This window comes from Coptis chinensis, chromosome 3 (genome assembly GCF_015680905.1).
Source record: "Coptis chinensis isolate HL-2020 chromosome 3, ASM1568090v1, whole genome shotgun sequence".
NCBI lineage: Eukaryota > Viridiplantae > Streptophyta > Magnoliopsida > Ranunculales > Ranunculaceae > Coptis > Coptis chinensis.
Window position 1 is genome coordinate 123,663,650 of NC_141458.1, and position 23,360 is coordinate 123,687,009.

At 35.8% G+C, this 23,360-nt stretch overlaps 3 protein-coding genes across 6 annotated transcripts; all 3 read left to right on the forward strand.

Annotated features, from left to right (window-relative positions):
* The first annotated feature begins 1,279 nt into the window (after positions 1 to 1,279).
* On the forward strand, positions 1,280 to 6,920 carry LOC147514103 (leucine carboxyl methyltransferase 1 homolog). 3 transcript variants are annotated; one of them, XM_086597528.1, is made up of 5 exons: positions 3,203 to 3,872; positions 3,981 to 4,028; positions 4,910 to 4,993; positions 5,489 to 5,553; positions 6,655 to 6,920. In XM_086597528.1, exons 2-5 carry the CDS (start codon positions 4,011 to 4,013, stop codon positions 6,773 to 6,775), a joined length of 288 nt encoding a protein of 95 aa, XP_086453654.1. In that variant the 5' UTR covers positions 3,203 to 3,872; positions 3,981 to 4,010; the 3' UTR covers positions 6,776 to 6,920. The 3 variants fall into 3 exon arrangements, 2 of the variants coding, with proteins under 2 accessions (XP_086453653.1, XP_086453654.1); XR_015215899.1 differs by having other exon boundaries at positions 3,208 to 3,872; positions 4,896 to 4,993; XM_086597527.1 differs by lacking the exons at positions 3,203 to 3,872; positions 3,981 to 4,028 and adding an exon at positions 1,280 to 1,393 and having other exon boundaries at positions 4,896 to 4,993.
* Positions 6,921 to 11,739: 4,819 nt separating this feature from the next.
* Positions 11,740 to 18,342, forward strand: LOC147514104 (protein argonaute MEL1-like). The gene is given in 23 exon segments (XM_086597517.1): positions 11,740 to 12,131; positions 13,147 to 13,358; positions 13,472 to 13,621; positions 13,730 to 13,863; positions 14,046 to 14,155; positions 14,250 to 14,353; positions 14,446 to 14,584; positions 14,669 to 14,785; positions 14,913 to 15,023; positions 15,108 to 15,182; positions 15,850 to 15,969; positions 16,050 to 16,233; positions 16,309 to 16,430; positions 16,517 to 16,651; positions 16,728 to 16,870; positions 16,977 to 17,042; positions 17,133 to 17,196; positions 17,276 to 17,411; positions 17,493 to 17,566; positions 17,642 to 17,692; positions 17,694 to 17,737; positions 17,847 to 17,878; positions 17,969 to 18,342. Coding segments are annotated over 23 exon segments (2,763 nt in total). The 5' UTR covers positions 11,740 to 11,861; the 3' UTR covers positions 18,139 to 18,342.
* Positions 18,343 to 21,213: 2,871 nt separating this feature from the next.
* Positions 21,214 to 22,293, forward strand: LOC147514105 (HSP20-like chaperones superfamily protein). Of its 2 annotated transcripts, none has more exons than XM_086599596.1 (2): positions 21,214 to 21,536; positions 21,687 to 22,293. In XM_086599596.1, exons 1-2 carry the CDS (start codon positions 21,227 to 21,229, stop codon positions 22,100 to 22,102), a joined length of 726 nt encoding a protein of 241 aa, XP_086455722.1. In that variant the 5' UTR covers positions 21,214 to 21,226; the 3' UTR covers positions 22,103 to 22,293. The 2 variants fall into 2 exon arrangements, with proteins under 2 accessions (XP_086455722.1, XP_086455723.1); XM_086599597.1 differs by having other exon boundaries at positions 21,705 to 22,293.
* The last annotated feature ends 1,067 nt before the right edge of the window (positions 22,294 to 23,360 follow it).

Below are 23,360 nucleotides of genomic sequence, written 5' to 3' on the forward strand. Positions count from 1 at the left end.
GCTCGCATTTCGTAAACATAAACCCTAACAACAAATGGATTATAGTTAAATAAACCGTCCATGTCCTTTTTCCACATTAACTCATCTAGTTTCTTCACATCTTCTTCATCTTAAGAAATGGGTTCAAATCCCTACCTTACAGGTATGATGTCGTGGTCATGACCCCGTATAAGGTTCAAAGATATCAGTAGGTTACATTCACATATAATGATTTCAACTACCAACAAAACTAAAATATTTAGTGTCACTCTTAACAAATCTAGGAAAGGTATCAAATTTTCCTCCTCAGAGACACACATGGGCAGAAACACTAAATAGCACAGCTTTATTCATCAGCGGAAGTGTTTAAAGTTTAATACAGTGAGGCATAGCTTAATTTGGACAAAAAAAACCAGTAAAAAAAATTATATTAAAAAATTAATCGGTTACAAGATTTAAACCAAAGAGTCAAAAATATATCGTGGGTTACAAGTTCAAAGAGTTATTATACAGAATTATGTCGTGGGTTACAAGATATAAACTCAAAGAGTTATTATACAGAATTATGTCGTGGGTTACAATATCTAAACTCAAAGAGTCATTATCCAAAAATATGTCGTGAAGTCCCGACGAACGATTTAGTTTACTCCAATATATCATCACTCTTCCTGCTTCATTCTTCTTCCCCGGCTTCATATCATTATATCCCTGTTTCATTCTTCTTCTTGGCTTCATATTGTATATAATAACTCAATTAATGGCTATATATAATGGGATGTTAACACAATTTCTATATGTAAAAGGTAACACAATTTCTATATGAAGGGAACCACGGGTTGTGCATGAAGCAAAGCATGTTTTTTTAGCTTCTTTTCGAAAAGCAAAAGATTATTGTTGATGCGTGACAATGCTTACGCTAGCAAACTATGCGACTCTATGTTTTTTATTTTACATTTCTCCAATTTCATTACTAATGGTTGTCGGGCTTCTCACTATCTATAGTAATGCAGAGGTTTACGCAAGTGAAGTTTCTTTTTTCGATTTGTACTATGCGGTTTGGTTTTAAATAAATTTTGTTTGCTTTACATGTCCGTTTGTGTGTGTGTGTGTGTGGTAACTGTATTTTTATTTTTTTGTAATGTTGTAGGTATTTATGAAGCTTTGGAATTAAGAGATTCGATGTATCTTTATACGTATTTTGAAAAAAAAGTTAGATTCGGTGTATCTTTATACGTATTTTGAAACAACCTAAGTAAATAATAAGTAAATTTCGCTCGCATTTCGTAAACATAAACCCTAACAACAGATGGATTATAGTTAAATAAACCGTCCATGTCCTTTTTCCACATTAACTCATCTAGTTTCTTCACATCTTCTTCATCTGAAGAAATGGGTTCAGTCCTACAGCCTACAGGTATGATGTCAGGGTCATGACCCCCGTGTAAGGTTCAAAGATATTAGTAGGTTACATTCACGTATAATGATTTCAACTACCAACAAAACTAAAATATTGAGTGTCACTATTAACAAATCTAGGAAAGGTATCAAATTTTCCTCCTCATAGACACACATGGGCAGAAACACTAAACATCACATCTTTATTCATCAGTGGGGAAGTGTTTAAAGTTTAATACAGTGAGGCATAGCTTAATTTGGACAAAAAAAAACAGTAAAAAAAATTATATTAAAAAATTAATCGGTTACAAGATTTAAACCAAAGAGTCAGAAATATATCGTGGGTTACAAATTCAAAGAGTTATTATACAGAATTATGTCGTGGGTTATAAGATATAAACTCAAAGAGTTATTATACAGAATTATGTCGTGGGTTACAATATCTAAACTCAAAGAGTCATTATCCAAAAATATGTCGTGAAGTCCCGACGAACGATTTAGTTTACTCCAATATATCATCACTCTTCCTGCTTCATTCTTCTTCCTGGCTTCATATCGTATATCCTGCTTCATTCTTCTTCTTGGCTTCATATCGTATATAATAACTTAGTACACTGGCTATATATAATGGGATGTTAACACAATTTCTATATGTAAAAGGTAACACAATTTCTATATGCGGAAGGGAAAACAGGTTGTGCATGAAGCAGCATGTTTTTTTAGCTTCTTTTCGAAAAGCAAAAGATTATTGTTGATGCGTGACAATGCTTCCGCTAGCAAACTGTACGCACTCTATGTTTTTTATTTTACATTTCTCCAATTTCATTACTAATGGTTGTCAGTTTCTCACTATCTATAGTAATGCAGAGGTTTACGCAAGTGAAGTTTCTTTTTTCGATTTGTACTATGCGGTTTGGTATTAAATAAATTTTGTTTGCTTTACATGTCCGTTTGTGTGTGTGTGTGTGTGGTAACTGTATTTTTATTTTTTTGTAATGTTGTAGGTATTTATGAAGCTTTGGAATTAAGAGATTCGATGTATTTTTATACGTATTTTGAAAAAAAAAAGTTAGATTCGATGTATCTTTATACGTATTTTGAAACAACCTAAGTAAATCATAAATAAATTTCGCTCGCATTTCGTAAACATAAACCCTAACAACAGATGGATTATAGTCAAATAAACCGTCCATGTCCTTTTTCCACATTAACTCATCTAGTTTCTGCACATCTTCTTCATCTGAAGAAATGGGTTCAGTCCTACAGCCTACATGTATGATGTCAGGGTCATGACCCCGTGTAAGGTTCAAAGATATCAGTAGGTTACATTCACGTATAATGATTTCAACTACCAACAAAACTAAAATATTGAGTGTCACTCTTAACAAATTTAGGAAACTATCTGCATTAGTCTAGGAAATTTGTATTGGAGGTGTTGAATTTGAAGGAGAGAGAAAACCCTCGTAGATTATATCAATTTTGATATTTTGATTTTCAGATCTCTACAAGTATCCATAAAATTTGATGTAAGATTGTTGTTTGAAATTTTGATGTAAAATTCATTCATTTATTAGAAAATTTATCCGTTACAAAATCTAAAAACAACTAGTTGTTATTCAGAAACACATTGTGGGTTACAAAATCTAAAAACAACAAGTTGTTATTCAAAAACACATTGTAGGTTGGTTTACTCCAATACCTCATATACATTCCTGGCTTCATTTAATCACATCAAGTAGGAAGTCGAAACATCAGGTGAAACAAAAGAAACATTAACTATGATTAAATCATGCAAAGACAGATATTTTAAAACAATTCATTAAACGGTTTAGGATATCAGGAACGTGGAAAGAGTTTGGGGCAGATATACATGAAGGCATAACATGCGGCTAAACCAAAAGAGTTGTGAGAGACATTCTCAACTATTCAAAAGTTTCAAATAAATCAACCAGATTTAGGAGAAAAGTTGCAAGAGTCCTATCAGAGGAACATGTCACACAATTTTTACGCTTACAACAGCTGAAGAACGATTGAAGTGTGATCAACAGCTGAAGAACAGTTGTAGTGTGATTAATCTGTGCAATATAGCCTTGCCAGTTGAGATGCAATCCGTGCAAAACCATGAGTACAACAAAAACTGAAACAATACATACATCGAAAAAGCATGTATGTCCAACCATACATGGATAACAAAAGTGAAGTTTCTTTTTTCGATTTGTACTGTGCGGTTTGGTAGAAACATTTTTGACTAAATTGAGAAGAACGTTTTCCTGTCGAACAAATATGAGTTTATTGGGATAAATATATTCTTGGCCTGGGGTTGTCTAAGTAAACATTAAGGGAATAACTGAGAAAGCTGGGTTTGTTTTGTCATCAGCTTACCGACATTCATAATTGCAGAATGTGTTCTAATATACTTGGATCCAGATTCAACTCGCAATATAGTTAGCTGGGCTTCAAGAGCATTTTCCACTGCAATATTTTTCATTTATGAGCAGGTTCATCCTGATATTTTCTATTCAACATTCTTTTCTTCCTACAGAATGCTTTATTAGTAGTGATGCTATTTTGCAACCTATTGTTCATATTTTCATTCTGCCTAACAGATTCACCCAGATGATGCTTTTGGCCAGCAAATGATGATGAACTTAGAGGTAGTAGGTTTTGATTTAATTTCATTTCTTTTTTCATTTATCATTTTATTTTGAAGGTGTGTGATTTATTTTGTTTCTGTTACGTGTCATTGTATAATTGACTAAATGTTTAGATGAAAGAATCTCTTTGGCGGAAACTTTTTGTTTAGATCACTGAGTTTCTATGCGATTTTGGGTTTTTTTCTTTTGGTGGATAATTCAGTATCACACTTATTTACTGTATTAATAACCCAACATTATGTGTGGCTTCAAGTTGGTCCCAACTGCTCTCCTCGCTGAAGGATAGAAATGAATAACATCAGACATACTGTAGCCTTTATGGGAGCCATTTCTAAGAGATGGAAGCTTCATATAACCATGGCTATTATTCCAAGTTCTAACAGCCCTGTGAATCACTACATTACACTTTGATGATCAAAATTTAAGGCACCTTGAAACATTAACTCTCCAACTCTAAAAGATTAACCAAAACATAAGTGAATAAATAGGAAATTACCAGTTGGATTGCCAACTTACTTATGGACTTCACATAAAACTCTCTGAGCCCTGGTACCCAGTTGAATTCTTCACCTGGGTTATGATAAACAAGGGACCTTTTGAGTGCCACCATGTGGTTTCATAGATGAATTTCAAGCAGCTGTAGGGGTTGCTATGGGTGGTCACCATTAAGGGACGAGAAATATTTAGGTCTGTTTCACATAATGGTTCAACTTCTGTGGAGGGTCCTGGTGGCCAGCCTTTTGTACAGGATCTGTGTTTGATAATTTTTACTTGTTTCAGTATAAGCTAATTTACATTGTGAAGCATCCGTCAAAACCTGCCATCTAGCTACCTCTATTATCACTAATTATGTTTCGTAATTTCAAGAATATAATTGGCAGAGTCGAGGATGTGGGCTTCTAGGCATATATGCTACTCCAACATTACAAGCTAAAGAAAAACTATTTCTTGATCAGGGCTGGCAGGTATTTCTTATATCTGATTTGTCTTTTTCGGTGATCAAATTTTTCGCAGTATAATTATGTAAAGAGATGTGCAACCTCATGTAGCATGAAGAGGGGGAAAGCAGAGAATTTCTCTCTTCGCAAGGAAAAAATAAATGGTGGTTATTTTGTCAAGACAGAAATAGGATATTTCCTCTATGCTTTTGTTGCAGAATTAATAAATTATACAGAAATGATGTTTGGTGCGTTTGTATAAATCTGCTCATTGGACCTCTTACTTGCCAAAGTAGATAGTTTATTTTCCTTGTTTTACCTGACGGATAATATTAATGTATGGACTTGTGAATTTTTTTTGTGGCGTCTTTGTTTCCAATTCCTTTCTGTTGGAGCTGCTCTGCAATTGAAGCTTTACTTTTGAATTTGTGACCGTAGTTGATATTTCTGTTTTCTTGCTATATTATCTTCTTAGAGTTTTACAATTCATTGTTCTCATTTTTCAAGCTATTCTTTTCTCAGATGGTGGTTGCTTGGGACATGTCGAGGGTTTATAGCAATTTTCTAGATCCACAAGAAGGACGCGGGTAAATTGATTCTTCATATCTGAGACTTGGTGGAAATACTTTTTTTAGCTGAGTGTATGGATGTTTACAAGAGAACGTGAAAGATTTGACATTCAAGATAATAATCATATTTTAAAAAACAGATAAAATGATTTATCTTGATTAAGTCATGAAGATAGACTTATGGGGAATATAGATAGGCACATACAAAAGCATTACAACTATTTATAGAGCTGATCAGCTGACCTCTTAAGAACTCCAAAACAAGGAAAAAGAAAAGAATACTAAGTAGATATATATGTAGGGTGAAGGAGATTTCTAGTTTGCCCATCAAAGAAAGAAACAAAGAAATAAATCCAGTAGTTAAATAACAGTTTATCATTTGGTCAATTCTTTGAGATTTCAGACTTATGGGACTTAGACATTTGGATGTGAATGGAACAAAAGGAAAAGAACAGCAAGAGAGTGCCTAGCATCCTAAACTATGTTATATGGACACACCATATTTCAAAAATAATCTGTGTCGGATAGGTATCCACGTGTCCGTATCGGACACACACGGATACATATTGTGTGTGATATACCTTAGTTTTTTATTTTTCGCCTTGTCAGACACTCCATATCCGTGTCGGATATGGACCCACGTGTCCGTGTCAATGTAACTTAGATCCTAAACTATTGACCAACTGCTAGTGAAAGCTATTCTACTTGCGTAAGTGAGTCGACTCAGCACGATTCCTGAAACCATAGTTAATGAGCATGCCATGTCAGGGATATTGAATTAGTACATAATAAAAAAATCTCTTATTTTCTTATCAAGCAAAAAAAGATTCTATAAACATTCAGGAAAGCAAGTAGTCCTAACGATAAAGGATCTAATGCATCCCTTCCTTGATGGTGGATGTTCAAAGAGAAACATAATGCTCGTGCTATGGGTTGTGGTATACCCTTCACTTTGCTGCCTCGCCGGTTTACAGAGAAACCCGGAGATTTCTTCTTCTTCTCCATTTTATGAATTGTTTCTGCCCCCCTTCTTTTGCTTCTTCTTCTATTTGGTTCTATTTGAAACTATCATTTGAGAGATACCCAACTGTAATCCTTTTTCTGTCTTAATTTAATTAGGATTGAACGGCTGGAACTGTTTGATGAGTTTGAGGAATGGAACATGATGCAGGCAAGTTTGCAGAAATTCTTGTTACCACTGTTACCAGAATTGCTATGCTCTTTTGACTTACAAATATAGCAAGTCAAAAGGTTTGTAATAAACAGACAATAAGGATGTGTTTGTTATGATGGAAACACTATGGAAAGAAAAGGAAAATAAGAGTGACTTTTTCGATAGTTTTTAAAGCGTTTGTTTATCCATGGAAAGGAAATGAGCTTTTTCATATGGAAACCATGAAAATGGAAAAGGTTTTGTGTCTTTAGCTAATCCCTGAAAATTTTGTGGAAAGGAAAGAAAAGGAAATAGATAGTGACTTACTGCTAATACACCCATGACCCAGCAATACAATTATTTCTTTTCATAGCTTTTGTAAACAAACATGATTATTCATTTTCCCAGTTTTTACTTTTCTTTCTCCAGTTTACCAAACACATACCATTTAAAATTATTTCTTTTCCATTCCATTCCATAGTGAACTACCCATTTTATTTCATTTCCTTTCCATGAGTTAAAATTTAACAAACACACCCTTAAACTTTCCAAGCTTCTAAAATAACCCAAATTATATGTTAAAATCACTAGTTAGAATCAAATATATAATTCTCCAATAATTCAAATTATAAGTAACAATAAACAAAAATGGCTCGCCCAATTGGGGCAGTTGTAGTACTGCCGACCTAGATTGTTTTTGCTTCTTGATACGTGTAAACATGACGCGTCAAGACGACAATAACATCTTAAAAATTGGGGGGGATTATGTTTTCCTCGGCCATCTCTTTTTGACTTACAAAAAAATCAAACCCTAGTAAAATTAAATAAATAAATCTAACTCACTAATATCAAAATCAATTATTAAAATTAACACCTGAGAGCGGAAGAACAAACAATCAAAAGTGGTACGTTGGTGTTGTGGGTAGAGGAAAGTAGTAGTAGTAAAACTGAAGGAAAAAAAAACATACTTTATTAAACAAATGGCACAAAGAGATCGCTACCAACCTTATCCAGGATATGATGTTTATGCCAACTGATATAGAAACAGATTAACAATGACTAACAACCTTCATATGTATTTACAAGACCAAACCAACCATTGTACACGTAATCAATTAATATGACAACAATCATAAATAAAATTATGAACTAAAACAAAACTAACAAAATTATTTAAAGATAAGTAAAATCAACTAATATGACAAGAATGATGGATAAAAGTATGAACCGAGAAATAACAAACAAAAATTATTACTAAACATGCATATATTATTAGTTTGCTAATAATATAAAAGTAGACAAAATCTAGAGTACGCTGGTTTATGGGGACGCATGCCATCTGGGCCCTCCACCAACCTCCACCAACAAAATGTGAGGGTGTGTTGCATGGCAATGTACTGGATCTAGGCTCTACTAGCCCTGTGTACCGGTATAGCCAGCGCATGCTAGAAATGCTAATAAAAGTAATTGAAAAATCAAGGCGTAACAATTCAACCTTTAGTACAAAGTTAGTTTGCTAATTCAAACATTGCCGAGACAATTTCAATTACTAACATGCATTACATTCCTAATTTCAATTACAAATCATCTGAGAACATTGTTTCTCAGTCAGAAATGTCATATATCCCACAACTCCATCCCCTTTCGTCTAGGCGTCTACCATTGGCCAAGAGGAGAGTACAAATGTAGCATACACACAGATTTCCAATTGACATCCCATAAACCTAAACATTTCTTTCTATATTCACTCATAGTTAGTGTCTTAACCTATGCATACAAGCAGTCCAATAACCCATGTACCTTGATTGATACTACTTTCTTCTCAATGTGTGTCCAGATCCATTTATACTATAACTTGTGTTTATACCGAGATTATGACATTAATTTGCATATAAACATCAAATACACGGATCTCCAGGAGAAACCCAGATAAATACTATATACTATATTGAAATACTGAAAACAAATGAAATAAAAAATTAGGCATGTCTATTTAAAACTAACTAACTTGAAACCAATAAGAAATAAGAAAAATCTAATACATGTCGTGCTGAACCCCTCTTAAAACTCGATGATTGGAATTAGGAATTTGAGACAAGAGAGTGTAAAGAAAAGTAAGAAAGAGATGACGATATTTTTATAGAGTTTCTATTATGCACGTGGTGAAATTGGTCGAGAATGCCACCAAATTGAAGTGAACGGTTGGATTTTATGTTTGATCAAGGAGAACGAAAAGTAGCGGGAGAACGAAAAGTAGCTTAAAGTGGAAAACTTTTTTTTTTGTTTTTTTTGTTAACTTGTTTGACAACTTGTTCACTCATTCTTCCGGTTTTTCTAGTAGATAATGCTAAGCTATCATTACTTGTTTAAATCGTTGTTCTGTCCTACTGAAGGCCAAAACAAGGAAATAGCTAGATAAGACTATGAATTGGTCTAGATCATGACTGCTTCAAAGTAAATACACAACTTAATATACTCATTTGAGGAACTGGAAGAAGTAATATTCGAGTTATATTCACTAATACTCAACAATTATTTGGTGATGAACTGATGATAGAACTGAAAGAAAAAAAATAAAAAACTATACGTAACTTTTAATCCTTTCTACTTTTCTTGATGAAAACAATATAGATCAATAGAGTTTCTAGATTTTGGAAAAATAATAAACTATGATGAGTAATATTAACCAAAAAAGAAATAAACAACAATTATTAAAATGCAAAATCTAGAGTACGCTAAGTCAAGCTGTGCATACTCTCAATCTCTCGGCCCTCCTATCAGCCAAAGGTACGCGTGTGTAATTTGCCCACAAAGTCTTGAATCAATAGTCCTCAATCCAAATAAGACCGGTGCATCCAAATAAGACTCTATAATCTTTATTATTAAAACCAAAGGCCAACAATCAATCAAATATATAGGGTTTCTATATCAACACGCAACCCAACATCTACCACAAAATATCCACTGGAAACTGATACAATCTAGAAGTGATTGTATAAAAAACACATAACATTAAGGCTTATTGAGGAGCCTTTGACCTCCTAATCCACACACAAGTGCAAACTATAATAATATATTTCTCTCCATTTGTAGTAGATGAGATACACTACAATTTATAGCACTAACTACTTAATAACTAATCACTAACTTACGAGATAATGCCTAAAATGAAGGAAACTAACCAATTGGCTAAACAGGACTATAGACATTAGACCTATGATTCTAGATTATGCACACATAACATAAACAACCCACCAATCCCAACAACCAACTAATGTTTAAACCAAACAATCTCCAATCAAACTCATAGTTTCTAAAAGAAATCTCCTGAAACAATAAGTTTAACTAATTGCCACAAAACTAAAAAAATCAACTGATTCATGAAAAATTTGGGTTAAAAAGAGATAGAGGGAGAGAGAGAGTACCTTTTGCGAGCATACTGTGGGTTGATGTGGCAATAACACTCGATGATTGGAATTAGGGATTTGAGAATGGGTAAGAACACTAAACGAAACTAGTGCTAAAGCGGAAATTTTTGTGTATATTTTTTTTTCTTTCTATGGTTTTATTTTTTTATTTTTTCGTTTCGTTAATCTGTTTGGGGCAACTTGTTCGCTAATGTTCCGGTTTTACCCTCGCTTTACGTATGGCTGAGAAGACGGCGCACCACATCTATAGTGCGGCATGGGTAATCTAGAAGCCCTATTTATATATACTCTCCAAAACAAGTAAGCCGGTAATGTCACAAATTTTGTTTTTCCAATCCAAATTAAATACCTTCAATTCCACCATGGTCCTAGCAACAAATTGTTGGTATATCGGTATATATCCCCACCATGGTTCGGTAATCACTAGAAAGGTGTTTGCAAATCAATATCGAGAACTGCATCGATTTAGAAATTTTGTACAAACACGAACAAAAATCACATGGGCCGATGGACGTGGTGACGTGGATAGTAGAGTATATATAGAGTAACAAGAGTAAGCGTACTACGCACACCTCACGAAAAAGTAGTGTCGTACAAAGAACAACTGGAAAAGAAAATAAACCGACCCATTTACCCCAATCTCTCCCCCAGCTAAAATTAGGGCTGGTCATCGAGCTACCCGAGTCGAGTTTTTCTATACTCGAGCTCGACTCGCACATGTAGAAGCTCGACTCGAACTCGACTCGAACTCGCATTCGAGCTTAATATTGAAGCTCAAGCTCGACTCGCCTAGTTATACTAATAGCTCGAGTTCGACTCGTTTTACACTTCAAGCTCAAGCTCAGGTTCGAACTCGAGTTCAGTTATGCTCGTTTGAACTCGAACTCGAGCTCAAACTCGAAAAAAATGTATATAAAACATTAAAACTAGTATAAATTGTAAATTATAGTTGGGTATAAAGTATAAAATGTCGTATAAATTATAAATTATATACTACGTATGGGCTTATAAAACGAGTAGCTCGCGAGCTACTCAAGCTCGAAACTTCGACTCGAGTAGCTCACGAGTAATTTGCGAGCTACTCGAACTCGAACTCGAACTACTCGCTATCTAGAATGAGCTTTAAATTAAGCTCAAGCTCGACTCATACTTTTGTGCGAACGAGTTTGAGTCGAGCCTTCGACGAGCCGAGCTCGAGTTACTCACGAATAGCTCGACTCGATGACCAGCCCTAGCTAAAATACAAAACCCACACTACATGAAACAAAAGGTCAAGGACAGTTTCGGTATAGAAAATATTACACTTGCATTCCCGCCCACACCAACTTATCAGTTTCCTCTATTTATACCCGGTTCCTTCCCATCATTTCCTCATTTTTAAACAAATGTTGGTACACTCAAATGAATATTGTTTTTCATTCCTTTCAATCTTTCAATCATTGGTTTGTTGCTCGTACACTCAAATGAATATTGTTTTTCATTCCTTTCAATTTTTCAATCATGTATTTATACTACAAAACAGAATCAGTTATTTTAACAGAAAATCTATGTACAGCTGTCCCTTTATCAAAACTATAACTGTTTTGACTGTTGATTGTCATCCTCTTCTGCTGTTGACTGGAGTCATCGATGTATTATGCCTAAACTATAACCTATCATCATTTACATGCCTAATAACTTCCTCTCTCTTTTTTTCTTTTGCTCTCCCCTCTTTTTTCTTTTAACAACTTTTTTTCTCATCTGAAATGTCTCAACGCGGTGGACGTGGTGGAAGAGGAAGTGGTGGTGGTAGTGAAGTAAGGTTTTCTTACTGTGATGTAGTGACTGGACGTGGTGGAAGAGGTGATGGTGGACTACAAGTACTACAAGCTGTTTCTGGAGTGAATCCACCAGTTTCACAAAAAGTTCTTAAGTTTCCTGCTAGACCTGAAGCAGGAACAGTTGGAATGAAGTGCGTTGTTAAGGCGAATCACTTCCTTGTTAAGTTGAAAGAGAGTGATCTTCATCTTTACGATGTGAGTATGAGTTTTTGTGGTTAGGATGTTGTAGATATATATCTTGTGTTTTGTGGGTGTTGACGGTAGTTTTGTTTGAATCGGCTCGTTTTATTTATGTTTTTATAGTGATGAGTTGGTTATACTGTTCACTTTGTTGTGTTTTGAGTTTTCTTTGCGTTTCTGGTCTTCTTCTTCTGTTTGTTAGACCAGAAAACTTTTTTTTATTTATCATAAATGGAAAGTTTACGTTCAAGTTTTTGAACCATGTTGTTTGTGTTCTTCGTTACCGTCAACCACCGTTTCATTTTCTCTTGAAACTTGTTCTCTGTGTACTAGTTTACGTTTTCTTTTTACTATTAATGGAAACTCTCATGAAATCATCTCTTCGAGTTCCAGTACTAGTCTTCTTGTGTTTATAAACAGTACTAGTTTGTGATGATGAGTTGATTTGCTTGTTTGTTTGTTTCTCATGTACTATTGTTACTTTTCCATGTTTTAAAATGTAAAAGATGGTTGGTCTTGTAGCTCTGAAATGAATGTCTGTTTTACCCGCATGGAAAACTTGATTTACTGCCATGGATCTGTTTTAATAATATGTATGTTCTGTTTATGTAATGTTATCTGTAAATCATGTGTGTGAAGTGTGTTGTTCATACTTGTAACATGGCTGTTATATGTTTGATTTTGTGACCTTTACTGTAAATTGATGGTTGTCTCGTAGCTCTGCTTTGTATGAACTTGAGTTTTTACCCATTACCATCATGTTGAGTACATTGAGAAATTTGTCGAGTACATTGAGAATGTGGAATGTGGTTTGTCTAGTGTCCTTTCTCTTAGAGAGTTTTTCTCAAGATGTTTTAATGTGTAATTCATGTAATTGTTGGTTGTGAAATGTTTTCTCCCTGTTGCCAATAATCAACTGAGTTTTTTATACTTGTTAGATGATGTATGAAGTATACTACTGTGGTTGTTTGAGTTGGGGTTTCTCTTACTTTTGTTTTTGCTATTGTTTGATTGTTTGTTTATCGTGTAGGTATCAATCAATCCTGAAGCCATATCTAAAGGTGTAAACAGAGCTGTGATGAAGCAGCTAGTATCAGAATTTGGTAAATCACAGTTGGGTGGCAAGCAACCCGTATATGATGGTCGGAAGGGTCTATTTACTGCTGGAGAATTGCCATTTAAGTCGAAAGACTTTGATATAGAGTTGGTTGACAAGGAAGTAAAAGGATCTACTTCTGCAAGGTTTGTTTCTGAAAATACATTTGCTTCTTCCTTCAAGCGTATTATATTGTGTACGGACTATATACTGATTTTGATTCCTTGGGGTCCTTTTTTTCTGGTTGGTTGGATTGCAGGAGAGGACGGAAGTTTAAGGTGTCAATCAAATTTGTTTCTAGAACTGACCTGCACCTCTTGCAGCAGTTTTTAACTGGACAACAGGGGGAGACACCACAAAATATCATTCATGTGCTGAATATTGTCTTGAGAGAATCACCTTCGAGCAAGTAAAATGTTTATCCCTTTTGTTGTTTGGAGCTGATTTTTGCTTGTTTAGTTGAATATGTTTTTTCATATTTTTTTCTCTCTAACTAATTAGGTTATTTTTCCCACAGCTATACTGCTGTTGGGCAGTTGTTCTTTTCAATAAAATTAGGCAAAAAGACTACAGTTGGAAATGGGTTGGAGTGTTGGCGGAGATATTATCAGAGTCTCCGCCCTACCCAGATGGGAATGTCTCTTAATATTGGTAGGAATACAAGTGTGGATGTCATTTTCGTTTTTTAGTTTGATTGAAAGTTAAAAACAGTTTGTGGTCCATCCTATTTGAGTAGTAACTATTATTGTTAGCGCTAGTAGTATAGTATGTAGGAGGGAAGAAATTTATAGGTTTTGATGTTTAACTTCATCATCTTCATCTTTATTGTGTAGATGTGGCTGCAACATCATTCTATGAAGCCATTCCTGTTGTTGATTATGTCCAGAGACTTCTTAACTTAAGTGATACATCAGTGCCTTTAACTGATTCTGATTGTATTAAGGTATGGTTGTCTTTTTCTTTGTTGAAGCAGTACTATGTTGTTGACTTGATTGTATTTTGTCAGTTTGAGTGTTTATTTTGCATTTGTCTGTCAGGTCAAGAAGGCTGTGAAAGGACTTCGTGTTGAGTTGATCCACAGGAAAGAAGGAAATCGCAACAAGATTAAAGGGATAACCACACAACCCGTTGAACAGTTGATGTACGTTTTTAACTTACCTTGTTTCTGACTTCCATATATCCAGTATAAGATATTTCTCCTATGATTATGCTGTGATTTTGCTGCCTATTTAGGTTTACTGTTGATGAGGGTGGACAAAGAATGTCTGTGGTTCAGTATTTCCATGATAAGTATCATGTCGAGCTGCGGTATGCTCATTGGCCAGCCCTTCTATCAGGAAGTGATTCAAAGCCTGCATACTTGCCTATGGAGGTTCTTTCTTTTTTACTCGAGTCCTTTATGTTTTGGATGCTTGCACTATATCAAGGTTCATGTATTATTTTATTTCAATTCTAGGTTTGCAAGATTGTTGAGGGGCAGAGATATTCTGCAAAGTTGAATGAGAAGCAGGTGACTGCCATAGTAAGAGCATCTTGTCAGCGTCCCAACCTAAGGGAGGGCAATATCCAAACGGTATGCACCACACTAAGTTTGATATTAATCAATCTTTTTGTTCCCTACATGTCGTATACATGATTCTGTATTCCTTTGTTTCCCTTTTGCATTAGCGCTTCTAATTCCGATGAGTGTTTGGATGCAGATGGCTTTGGGTAATGATTATGAAAATGACAAATTTGCTAAAGAATTTGGCATTGAAGTGATTCCCCAGATGGTAGTAATTCAGAATGCGAGGGTGTTACCTGCACCAAGGGTAACTATGCTCTAGGATATTCTTGTTATTCACTTCAGATTTATGCTGGTCAAATAGTATGTAATTTTTTTTTTGTTTTTTCAGTTGATGTATCATGATGATACTGGTCGAAATGTCCAGAGAAAGCCTCATGTGGGTCAGTGGAATATGATTAACGCAGTTAAGTGTCTATTATATATGTGATTTTTGTGACTTCTGCTGAGCTGTAGGAGGTGTTGTCACAGTTGAACTATTTGTTACTATTTATCACATTCTTCATGTTGCTCCAAATCTACGAGCTTTACATTTTCATCATCAGTAACCATTGATGGTATTTAAAATTATGCTCAACTTTATGGAGGAATTATTATATCATGATACTATCTATATTCCCTGAGATGATTAAATAGCTCGTCTCATTGGATGAGTATGGACCAATAGCTAGGCCAATCTGTTTTCGTTTTCTGATATTATCCCATGTTAATTGGTTAATTAGATGACTTAAATCTTCTGCACTACCCATGGTTGGGAAGAGATAGAAGAGAATGCATAGAAATTGTGCCGTCTAACTTTTAATATGGTCAACACATGGAAAAGCAAGTGTTTGTGTGAGGTTGTGTTCAATGCATAATTGACATCGTTTTTGTTTTATACATATTGCTTTTCACTGCTTGCTTTACACGGCTATAATTTTGATTTATAAGATTTGGTGGGTTACACACATCGTAGGGCGAGAGGGCATTATTGAAGTTGGTGTTTTTTATCTTGCTGAATCAATTCTTTTAGCTCTTTTAGTGTCTATGTTCTCATTTGTATCCTGTTTGATATTTGAATTTTTTATTTGCAGAAAATGGTTGATGGACGTACTATACGTTATTGGATGTGTATTAATTTTTCGTCGGTGAGCAAGGCTCAGGCTTTGCATTTCATCTGTAATATTGTTAACATGTGTAAAATTAAAGGAATGGTATAACCTTCTTTCCAACATCTGCTTATACAATTATATATTTGTATGAATTGTATCAACTCTTGTGATCGTCTTGTCAGAGTATCAACCCAACGCCTTTACTACCAATTATCTCTGAGCACTCCAAACAGTCTGGTGAAATTGAAATTAAGAGGACTCTCGTTCAGGCTCACATGCAGTCAGAGTCAATAATTGCAGATTCAAGACAGAAGGGGAATCTACAACTTTTGATCATTATATTACCAGATGCCACTGGTTCATATGGTGAGTAAGAGCTTAGTATATTGATACAATCTCATGTCTATTATTAATGTTCCTGGTTTTCATACTCTCGTACAGGTAAAATTAAAAGAATTTGTGAGACAGAGTTGGGTATAATCTCCCAGTGTTGTCGGCCTGAGAAGGCAAAGAAATGTAACATGCAGTATTATGAAAGTTTGGCTCTTAAGATTAATGTTAAGGTTTGTTCTATTCAATTCAGCTGGTATTTTTACACTAGATTTCTGTGTAATAGTGTGTTGGTCTCATGGTTAACAATATGATGTAGGCTGGTGGAAGGAACACAGTTCTGATGGATGCGGATTCCATGCCAATTGTTTCTCAGGAAGCAACAATTATTTTTGGTGCTGATGTTACTCACCCCAGTCCTGGGGAAGGAGATTCTAGCCCTTCTATTGCGGCTGTAAGTTGCTCTTTTCTTCCTGTACTTGCTGATGTGTTACCTACATCCTTCCATATTTAAAATGTATCTATTGCAGGTGGTTGCTTCTATGGACTGGCCAGAGATATCCAAATACAGAGGTCTGGTCTCGGCGCAACCCCATGGCCAAGAATGGATCCAAGATCTTTACTCATTGGTTGAAGATCCTCAGAAGGTTACCTGTCATGCAGGGATGATTCGGTGAGTGAGTAATTGTTTTTCTACTGGCTTATTTATCTCTGGCATGGTGGAGTCAAAGTTTTGTTCCTCGAGTATTTTCTTATTCTCTGGTAACTTTGTTGTACAGGGAGCTGCTGATTTCGTTCTACAAGTCAAATAAAATGTCCAAACCACAACAAATTATATTTTATAGGTGATGACATTTATTTAGGAGCAACGTTTCTTATTATGCGTTGGAAGATGAATATATTCGTGCAATAATATATTTTTTTCAAATTTGCAGAGATGGTGTTAGTGAAGGACAGTTCAGCCAGGTCCTACTCAATGAGTTGGACGCGATTCTCAAGGTCTTGAATCTTTAGTTAATTATCTAAATATTGTTCTAGTAAAATTAGTTTCTAATATGAATCACTGTTTCTTATCCAGGCTTGTGCTTCTCTGGAAGAGGGGTATAGGCCTCGTGTAACGTTTGTAGTTGTGCAGAAAAGACACCATACACGTCTTTTTCCTGCTAATCATGGTAATAAGAATATGACAGACAGTAGTGGCAATATTCTTCCTGGTACGTGCTCTTTTCCAATCAATTATCAAGTGATTTAATGTCATGAGAATTGTTGTTTGAAACATGACTTTTCTTAATCAGGCACTGTAGTTGATTCAGTTATATGTCATCCGTCAGAGTTTGATTTTTACCTGTGCAGTCATGCTAGTATCCAGGTAATTGCTGTTCAAGTCATACAAGTTTTTGTTTTTTGGATGTCTGTTTTAACCATGGTTCCATAACGTCCACAGGGTACCAGCCGACCTACTCACTATCATGTTCTGTGGGATGAGAATAATTTCAACTTCGGATACCATGCAGGCGGCTTACAAACAACTTATGCTATCGTAATACCTTCTGCTCTGTGATCTCTAAATGCTCAAGACTAATGTGTTTTTTTTGTTCTCTTCTTTCCTTAAGATGTGCTCACTCTGCTCTATTCACCCTTTGTTTTAGGTATGCAAGGTGCACACGATCTGTGTCTATCGGTAAGTTTTTATTTGCATCCAATTTCCTGTTGTACTTCTCACAATTTCCTCCTCCCTGTCATTGATGACTGAAGTATTTCTGTTTTGCAGTTCCTCCTGTGTATTATGCGCATTTGGCTGCTTTCCGTGCCCGCTACTATATTGAAGGGGATGTGTCTGATAGTCGGACTGGGGCATCTGCCACAAGCGGACAACGGGCAGAAATACGTTCTCTTCCTAAGATCAAGGATAATGTCAAAGATGTTATGTTTTACTGCTAAACTGAGCGTTGTGATCATCTTAATTTTGTTTCTGTTTTGGGGATTGTTCAGATATGAAGTCCTGGTCATTTACACTTGAAAACTTCAGTTGATGAAGCAGATGTGTTTATTGTTATAATTTTCAACTCATTTCTGGCAGTCCTTAGGCCAAGACCTTTTGTATTAGTTTGGTGTTAATATGATATGGCTGGCTCTCTGTTTATCGTTTTCTCTTGAAATAAACAAGGTTGGTGTGCATTGTATGAAGAATCTTTGAAAGTGCTTAATTAGTTGTAGATAAATGGATTAGTGCGTCTGAATAGTTTTGGTTAGGCATTGTGTTTTCTTGAAACGTTTTGTGATTTAGCTGCTCTTTTAATTTTGAAAAATAGTATGAATGACCCACATGCGAATTTGTTGGCTGTGGCTTTTCTGAACAAAATTTGTGATCGAATGTTGGCTATAGTTATTTGGCTGCCATAATGTCTAGGGAATGATAAGAAACCTAGACTGAATAGTTTCTTGCTTGTGTTTCTACCATGGTTGCCTGTGTCTTTACCTGCTTGGGAGCTGTTCTGCATGTATATGGGTTGTCTGTGAGTTGTGGAATATTTAGGTTATTTTTTTGGTTCATGCTCAAGCCTTTACCATGTTTGACTTCATAGTTCGAGTGAATAGTCTTACATCGGTCCATACTCCATACCTGAGATGAGTTGATAGATCTTTGACTGGAAAGGTGTCCTTTCTTTGCCAAAAGACTCCTGTGTTTTGGTTATGAATCAATTCTACCATTTCCCCTCATTAGGGGTTCCAGTGGGTTTACTTCACTATTAGCATACTAGGGCATTGCAACTTCTTACATTCAGGTGTTGAGTCTGCTGCTTACCTGTCGAGGAGTCCCTTAGTATCTCTATTTCCTTCCAGAGGTATTGTTGTCCTTGCAGACGTATCCGATGGTAATTGACCATCAAGTCTTTCTTGTTAAAATATTTCCTCCATCGTCTCTATTTACGCTATTCCAATTCCAACTTCATTGCCAAATCTCTAATTGTCCCTTTGAGTTTACCTGGAATTAATTTATCTTTAACCAAATATTTACAAACTTGGTCCCGAGGGCCAATAAAGTAGTCTTTTCAGCTGTTATCGTGGAGTACACGCCCATGCTGCAACCTGGAAGATTGCTAAATTTGCAAATGTTCCACCTGACAACCCTTATTTGAGAAAGACATCATTCTCTCAAATCCTTATTCCAATTACAAATAGGAGAAAGTTTCGAGCAGTACAGGAAACCTTTTTCCTTGGATTCTCGGATCAATGGAAATTTTGAGTTTAACTACTTCTAAATTGAGTGATCCTGAAAAGTAACAATTAGTCCACTAGAAGCTTATTATCATCTTATACTATTTTCGTACGACTGGAATTTCCTAGCCAGACGGGTAACTTTCTACCATATGAAGAGGAACGCAGTTAATTTCCTGAAAATCTTATACACGCTTCGCTTAAAGTCTCTCTCTTTTAACCTCAGATACAAACCAATCAGGAGCAAGACTACAAATGTCAAAACCTGAGAAGATCTACCACCATCTTCGACAAAAAAAAAACCATACCAAGACTACCACGTTCTGCTACTCGACTCCTTCATGCTCAAACTTTCGCTCATACCATTCAATAACTGTTCAGATTAAAACACAGATAAAGGGAACAAAAGTCAATCAAGCAGTTTGTAACACTATAATGGTAATCGTGTATTAGAGCAAAAGTAATAGGTTGAACAATCTCATCTGATTAGCAATTGGATCTTAGGATACCAAAAACGTAGTCCATAAAGTCTTTTGCTGAAAAATCAAAAGTCACAGAAAAAGGAAATGTTAGAAATCACAAAATTAGAAACCGAAAAGCCTTTCTTTCTTCAGAGCTAAAAGCTGTAAATGAGGAAAGGTAAAACCGAAGTTCCGGTATGCAGATGAATGCAAAAGGAATAAAATAATCATCAAAGACACAAGTAGCCAGCAATGTCATTTTCTGGTTCGTTTCTACATAATTTAATCAACAGAAACACATCACAACAAAAAACAAACACTAGGTAGACCATTTTAGGTACAAAAATTGAGCGGTAGCATCAGCTAGTAAAACACACCAAAAAGACCAGCTGAGGAAATCTCGACCAATCATTACAGTCATGGAAGTGGTGCAACCAACACACAAGTGTGTTGCGACCTGGCTGTCTATGCAATAGCCATACTGTTGTTACTCAAAGAAGATATCTCACAATTAAAGCCCACAACCGAAGCAGGTATTTTATATAGATCTATTTAGGTGCAGTTTAGTGAAAAAACAGGAGGCACCTATTAAACATGGTTGTGAAAGACGGTAAAAAGAAAGAAATTTGACAAGGAACAATTTGAGATATTATCATTTGAAAAGTATAGATGATTCTCAGCCATTCGGGGAGAGAACAGCAATTCACTAATACTGTGGAAATGAACTTGAATAGGAGAACAAGTGATAAAAAGAAGACAAGGAGAGTTTTTTTGAATCACCCTTGGCGTGGTGCATTTTGATGAAATGAGGATGTTTGATTGCATTGAACAAAGATTTGCTTACCCTTTTGGATTTGAAGAGGGATTTTATTGGTAGTCTTGATAGAATGTCGAAGAAGAATTCGATTGGAAGCTTGGACATGATTCCGGCCATTTCGATATTTTTGGATTCGATGATATCATCGTATGAGTTCACTTCATCTTCATCTTCATCCTCACTTCATCTAGGCTTTGTAACGCCTTTAGCTTCCCGCCTTTTCTAGGAACCATTAATTTCGGAATGCCGGAGAATTCGAAATTTCAATCTGATATCATATGATAATTTCGGCATGGATGAATTGGGTCTGGGAAAGAGTTGGACCGAAGACTGATTGACCCAATTGCACAGTCAAGTAATAGATGGATGTGGGTATTGTGCTTGCCCCACTCATACAGCACACTTGTATGTTTCTTTTAACTGCTAGAACTTCTTAGAAGACTCTAAAATCTACTGACCCAACCTACCTCTCTTTAAATTCATGTTTTTTCTGAACTACTCTGCTGAGAATAGATAGAGAGAACTGAAAAACATGGCTTTAGCTCGTTTTGCTCTTAAAAATGTACACGAAAGAGTGGCCACAGCTCGTTTAGCTGTGTCTTCTCATAATACTACAAGGATAGATATGCCTAGTTATCATGTAAATTTGTTTTCGACAAGTGCAACTTCTGATGATTATAACAAGGAAACGAAATATGACAAATCTGATCAGGGTCGTGAGACTGCTGTGACTGACAAAGGCGGTCGCAAGAAATCAAAGTGGTTTCCAATCTCACTAGGTAAAGGAGGTCGTGGTGGTGGTCTTTGGAGAAATAACACTAGTAGTGACTCCGATCTTCAGCGTATGACCTCTCTCTTTCTCTCTACCACTAGTTAGATGTTTACTTCAATTTTACTTCTCGTTTATTGGATTATGTATAGAGTAGCATGCAAAGTATGTTATGGCATGTTTATTTATATTTTCGATTCTCATAACCAATTCACGGTGTTAGTTTCTGTCCTATTTCCAGATCTCGTTCCATCTGGACTTGGCCGTGCACTACAACAAGCAACAGAAAACTTCAGCAGGTTATTAGAGAACCTGAATCCATCACGCCTTCTAGGCCGGTGGAAAGAACAGGATGAGTGCTATAAACTAGAATACCCAGTCCCAGGTCTAACCAAGGAAGACATACAGATCACACTTGTAGATGGGGTTTTAACCATCAGAGGAGAACGCAGGGAAAAAGAGGAAGAGAGCTCCGATGATGAGCAGTGGGCAGTGTATGGGTATTACAATACTGTTCTGTTGCCTGATGATGCAAATGAGGATGGAATTCAGGCTGAAATGAAAGATGGCGTTCTCAAAATCATCATACCAAGAACTGAGCGGCCTAAAAAGGATGTCAAAGAAATCAAAATCCAATAGAGACAGAGAGACTGCTGACGAAAGTGGAGTCTAGGAATAAATAAAACTTGTAAAGATGGGCGAAGTGTTCTCGGTGCTCAATACAAGTTCTGGGAGTGTATCAGCGTATGCATGTCTGCGGTATTATAAGTATTGCAAAGGAAAAAATAGAAGTAAAATCGTGGGAAATAAAACTTTGCATTTGTTTTTTTTTTCCCTCTCGTTATGCGCTAAAATCTTATGCCCTTGTGCTTAAGGAGGAAGAATAGGTCCAAGACTTAAGGTAACATAGATTTCGTTGGGCTTCAAGGCATAAAATTGGGCTCAACCTCTGCCGGACCAAGTCTCTCAGCAGATGGTTGAGAATTTGAGATAGCTAGCAAGCCTTAGACTCAAGTACAAAACTAAGGGGATGAATTCTACCCGATCGACTTATTTGTCGACTCTGAAATAATACACAAGCCGAGAAAATCCCATAAAATTAAGTAGCCAAAAGATACATTTACGTGTCTTACCAATTCATCAAAAGCAATACGAGCTACATAAAAAGGTTATACAACTAAGCAAGATACTACTTACAAGGATAAAACCCAGAAAAACATTCTGGTTGTACTTTTAAAATTTTCTCCCATGCCACAACCCCAAGACGAACTGCAAGTCGGCGACAAAGAAGACCGTACCAAAATTCCATGTTCTTTCACGCTCCAAACAATTGGGTGTATACACATTGTTCAGTTCAGTACCTGACGCGGAATATGAAAAATGATAACATGAATATGAATATTTTTTTTTTGGTTGGTACATGAATATGAATATTAGCAGTCAGGAAATGTTATAACAGAAAACAACCAAGGAAAAAGGTCAATGCAAAAATAGCAGTTGATAAGAAAGTTGGTAAAACTTACCAATGCTTTCCTCCATCAAGACTTACCAATGCTTACCAATGCTTTCCTCCATCAGTAAATGAATTACCTTTTTCTTAGTTTACCAACAGTCCTGGGGGATATGAGGCTCCCGATGTGGGCTAAAGGTCTTAACGCTGAGTTGAGATGTACCTCCTGATATGTGTAGAAATTAACCAATTCCCACGATTCTGGATCTTTATAACCAAGATCATTACCAGAACAAAATATTATATCCCCATCCTTTGTCAATTCTAACAGCTTATAAGGTCCCACATGGTATTCATCATTGTATTCATTTTCCAGTTTAATATCATCCACAACGTATTTCTTCACCCAAGATGACTTCACCCCATACTTTTTCATTACCCAAACCT

What these genes read in the sequence shown, in the direction of transcription:
- LOC147514103 (XM_086597527.1), top strand. Translation starts at nt 1,312, where the DNA reads ATGTCCTTTTTCCACATTAACTCATCTAGTTTCTTCACATCTTCTTCA. An exon ending in TTCAGTCCTACAGCCTACAG is followed by an intron (nt 1,394 to 4,895) that starts GTATGATGTCAG and finishes CGTAATTTCAAG; the next exon opens with AATATAATTGGCAGAGTCGA. An exon ending in TTCTTGATCAGGGCTGGCAG is followed by an intron (nt 4,994 to 5,488) that starts GTATTTCTTATA and finishes TTCTTTTCTCAG; the next exon opens with ATGGTGGTTGCTTGGGACAT.
- LOC147514105 (XM_086599596.1), top strand. Translation starts at nt 21,227, where the DNA reads ATGGCTTTAGCTCGTTTTGCTCTTAAAAATGTACACGAAAGAGTGGCC. An exon ending in TAGTGACTCCGATCTTCAGC is followed by an intron (nt 21,537 to 21,686) that starts GTATGACCTCTC and finishes TCACGGTGTTAG; the next exon opens with TTTCTGTCCTATTTCCAGAT.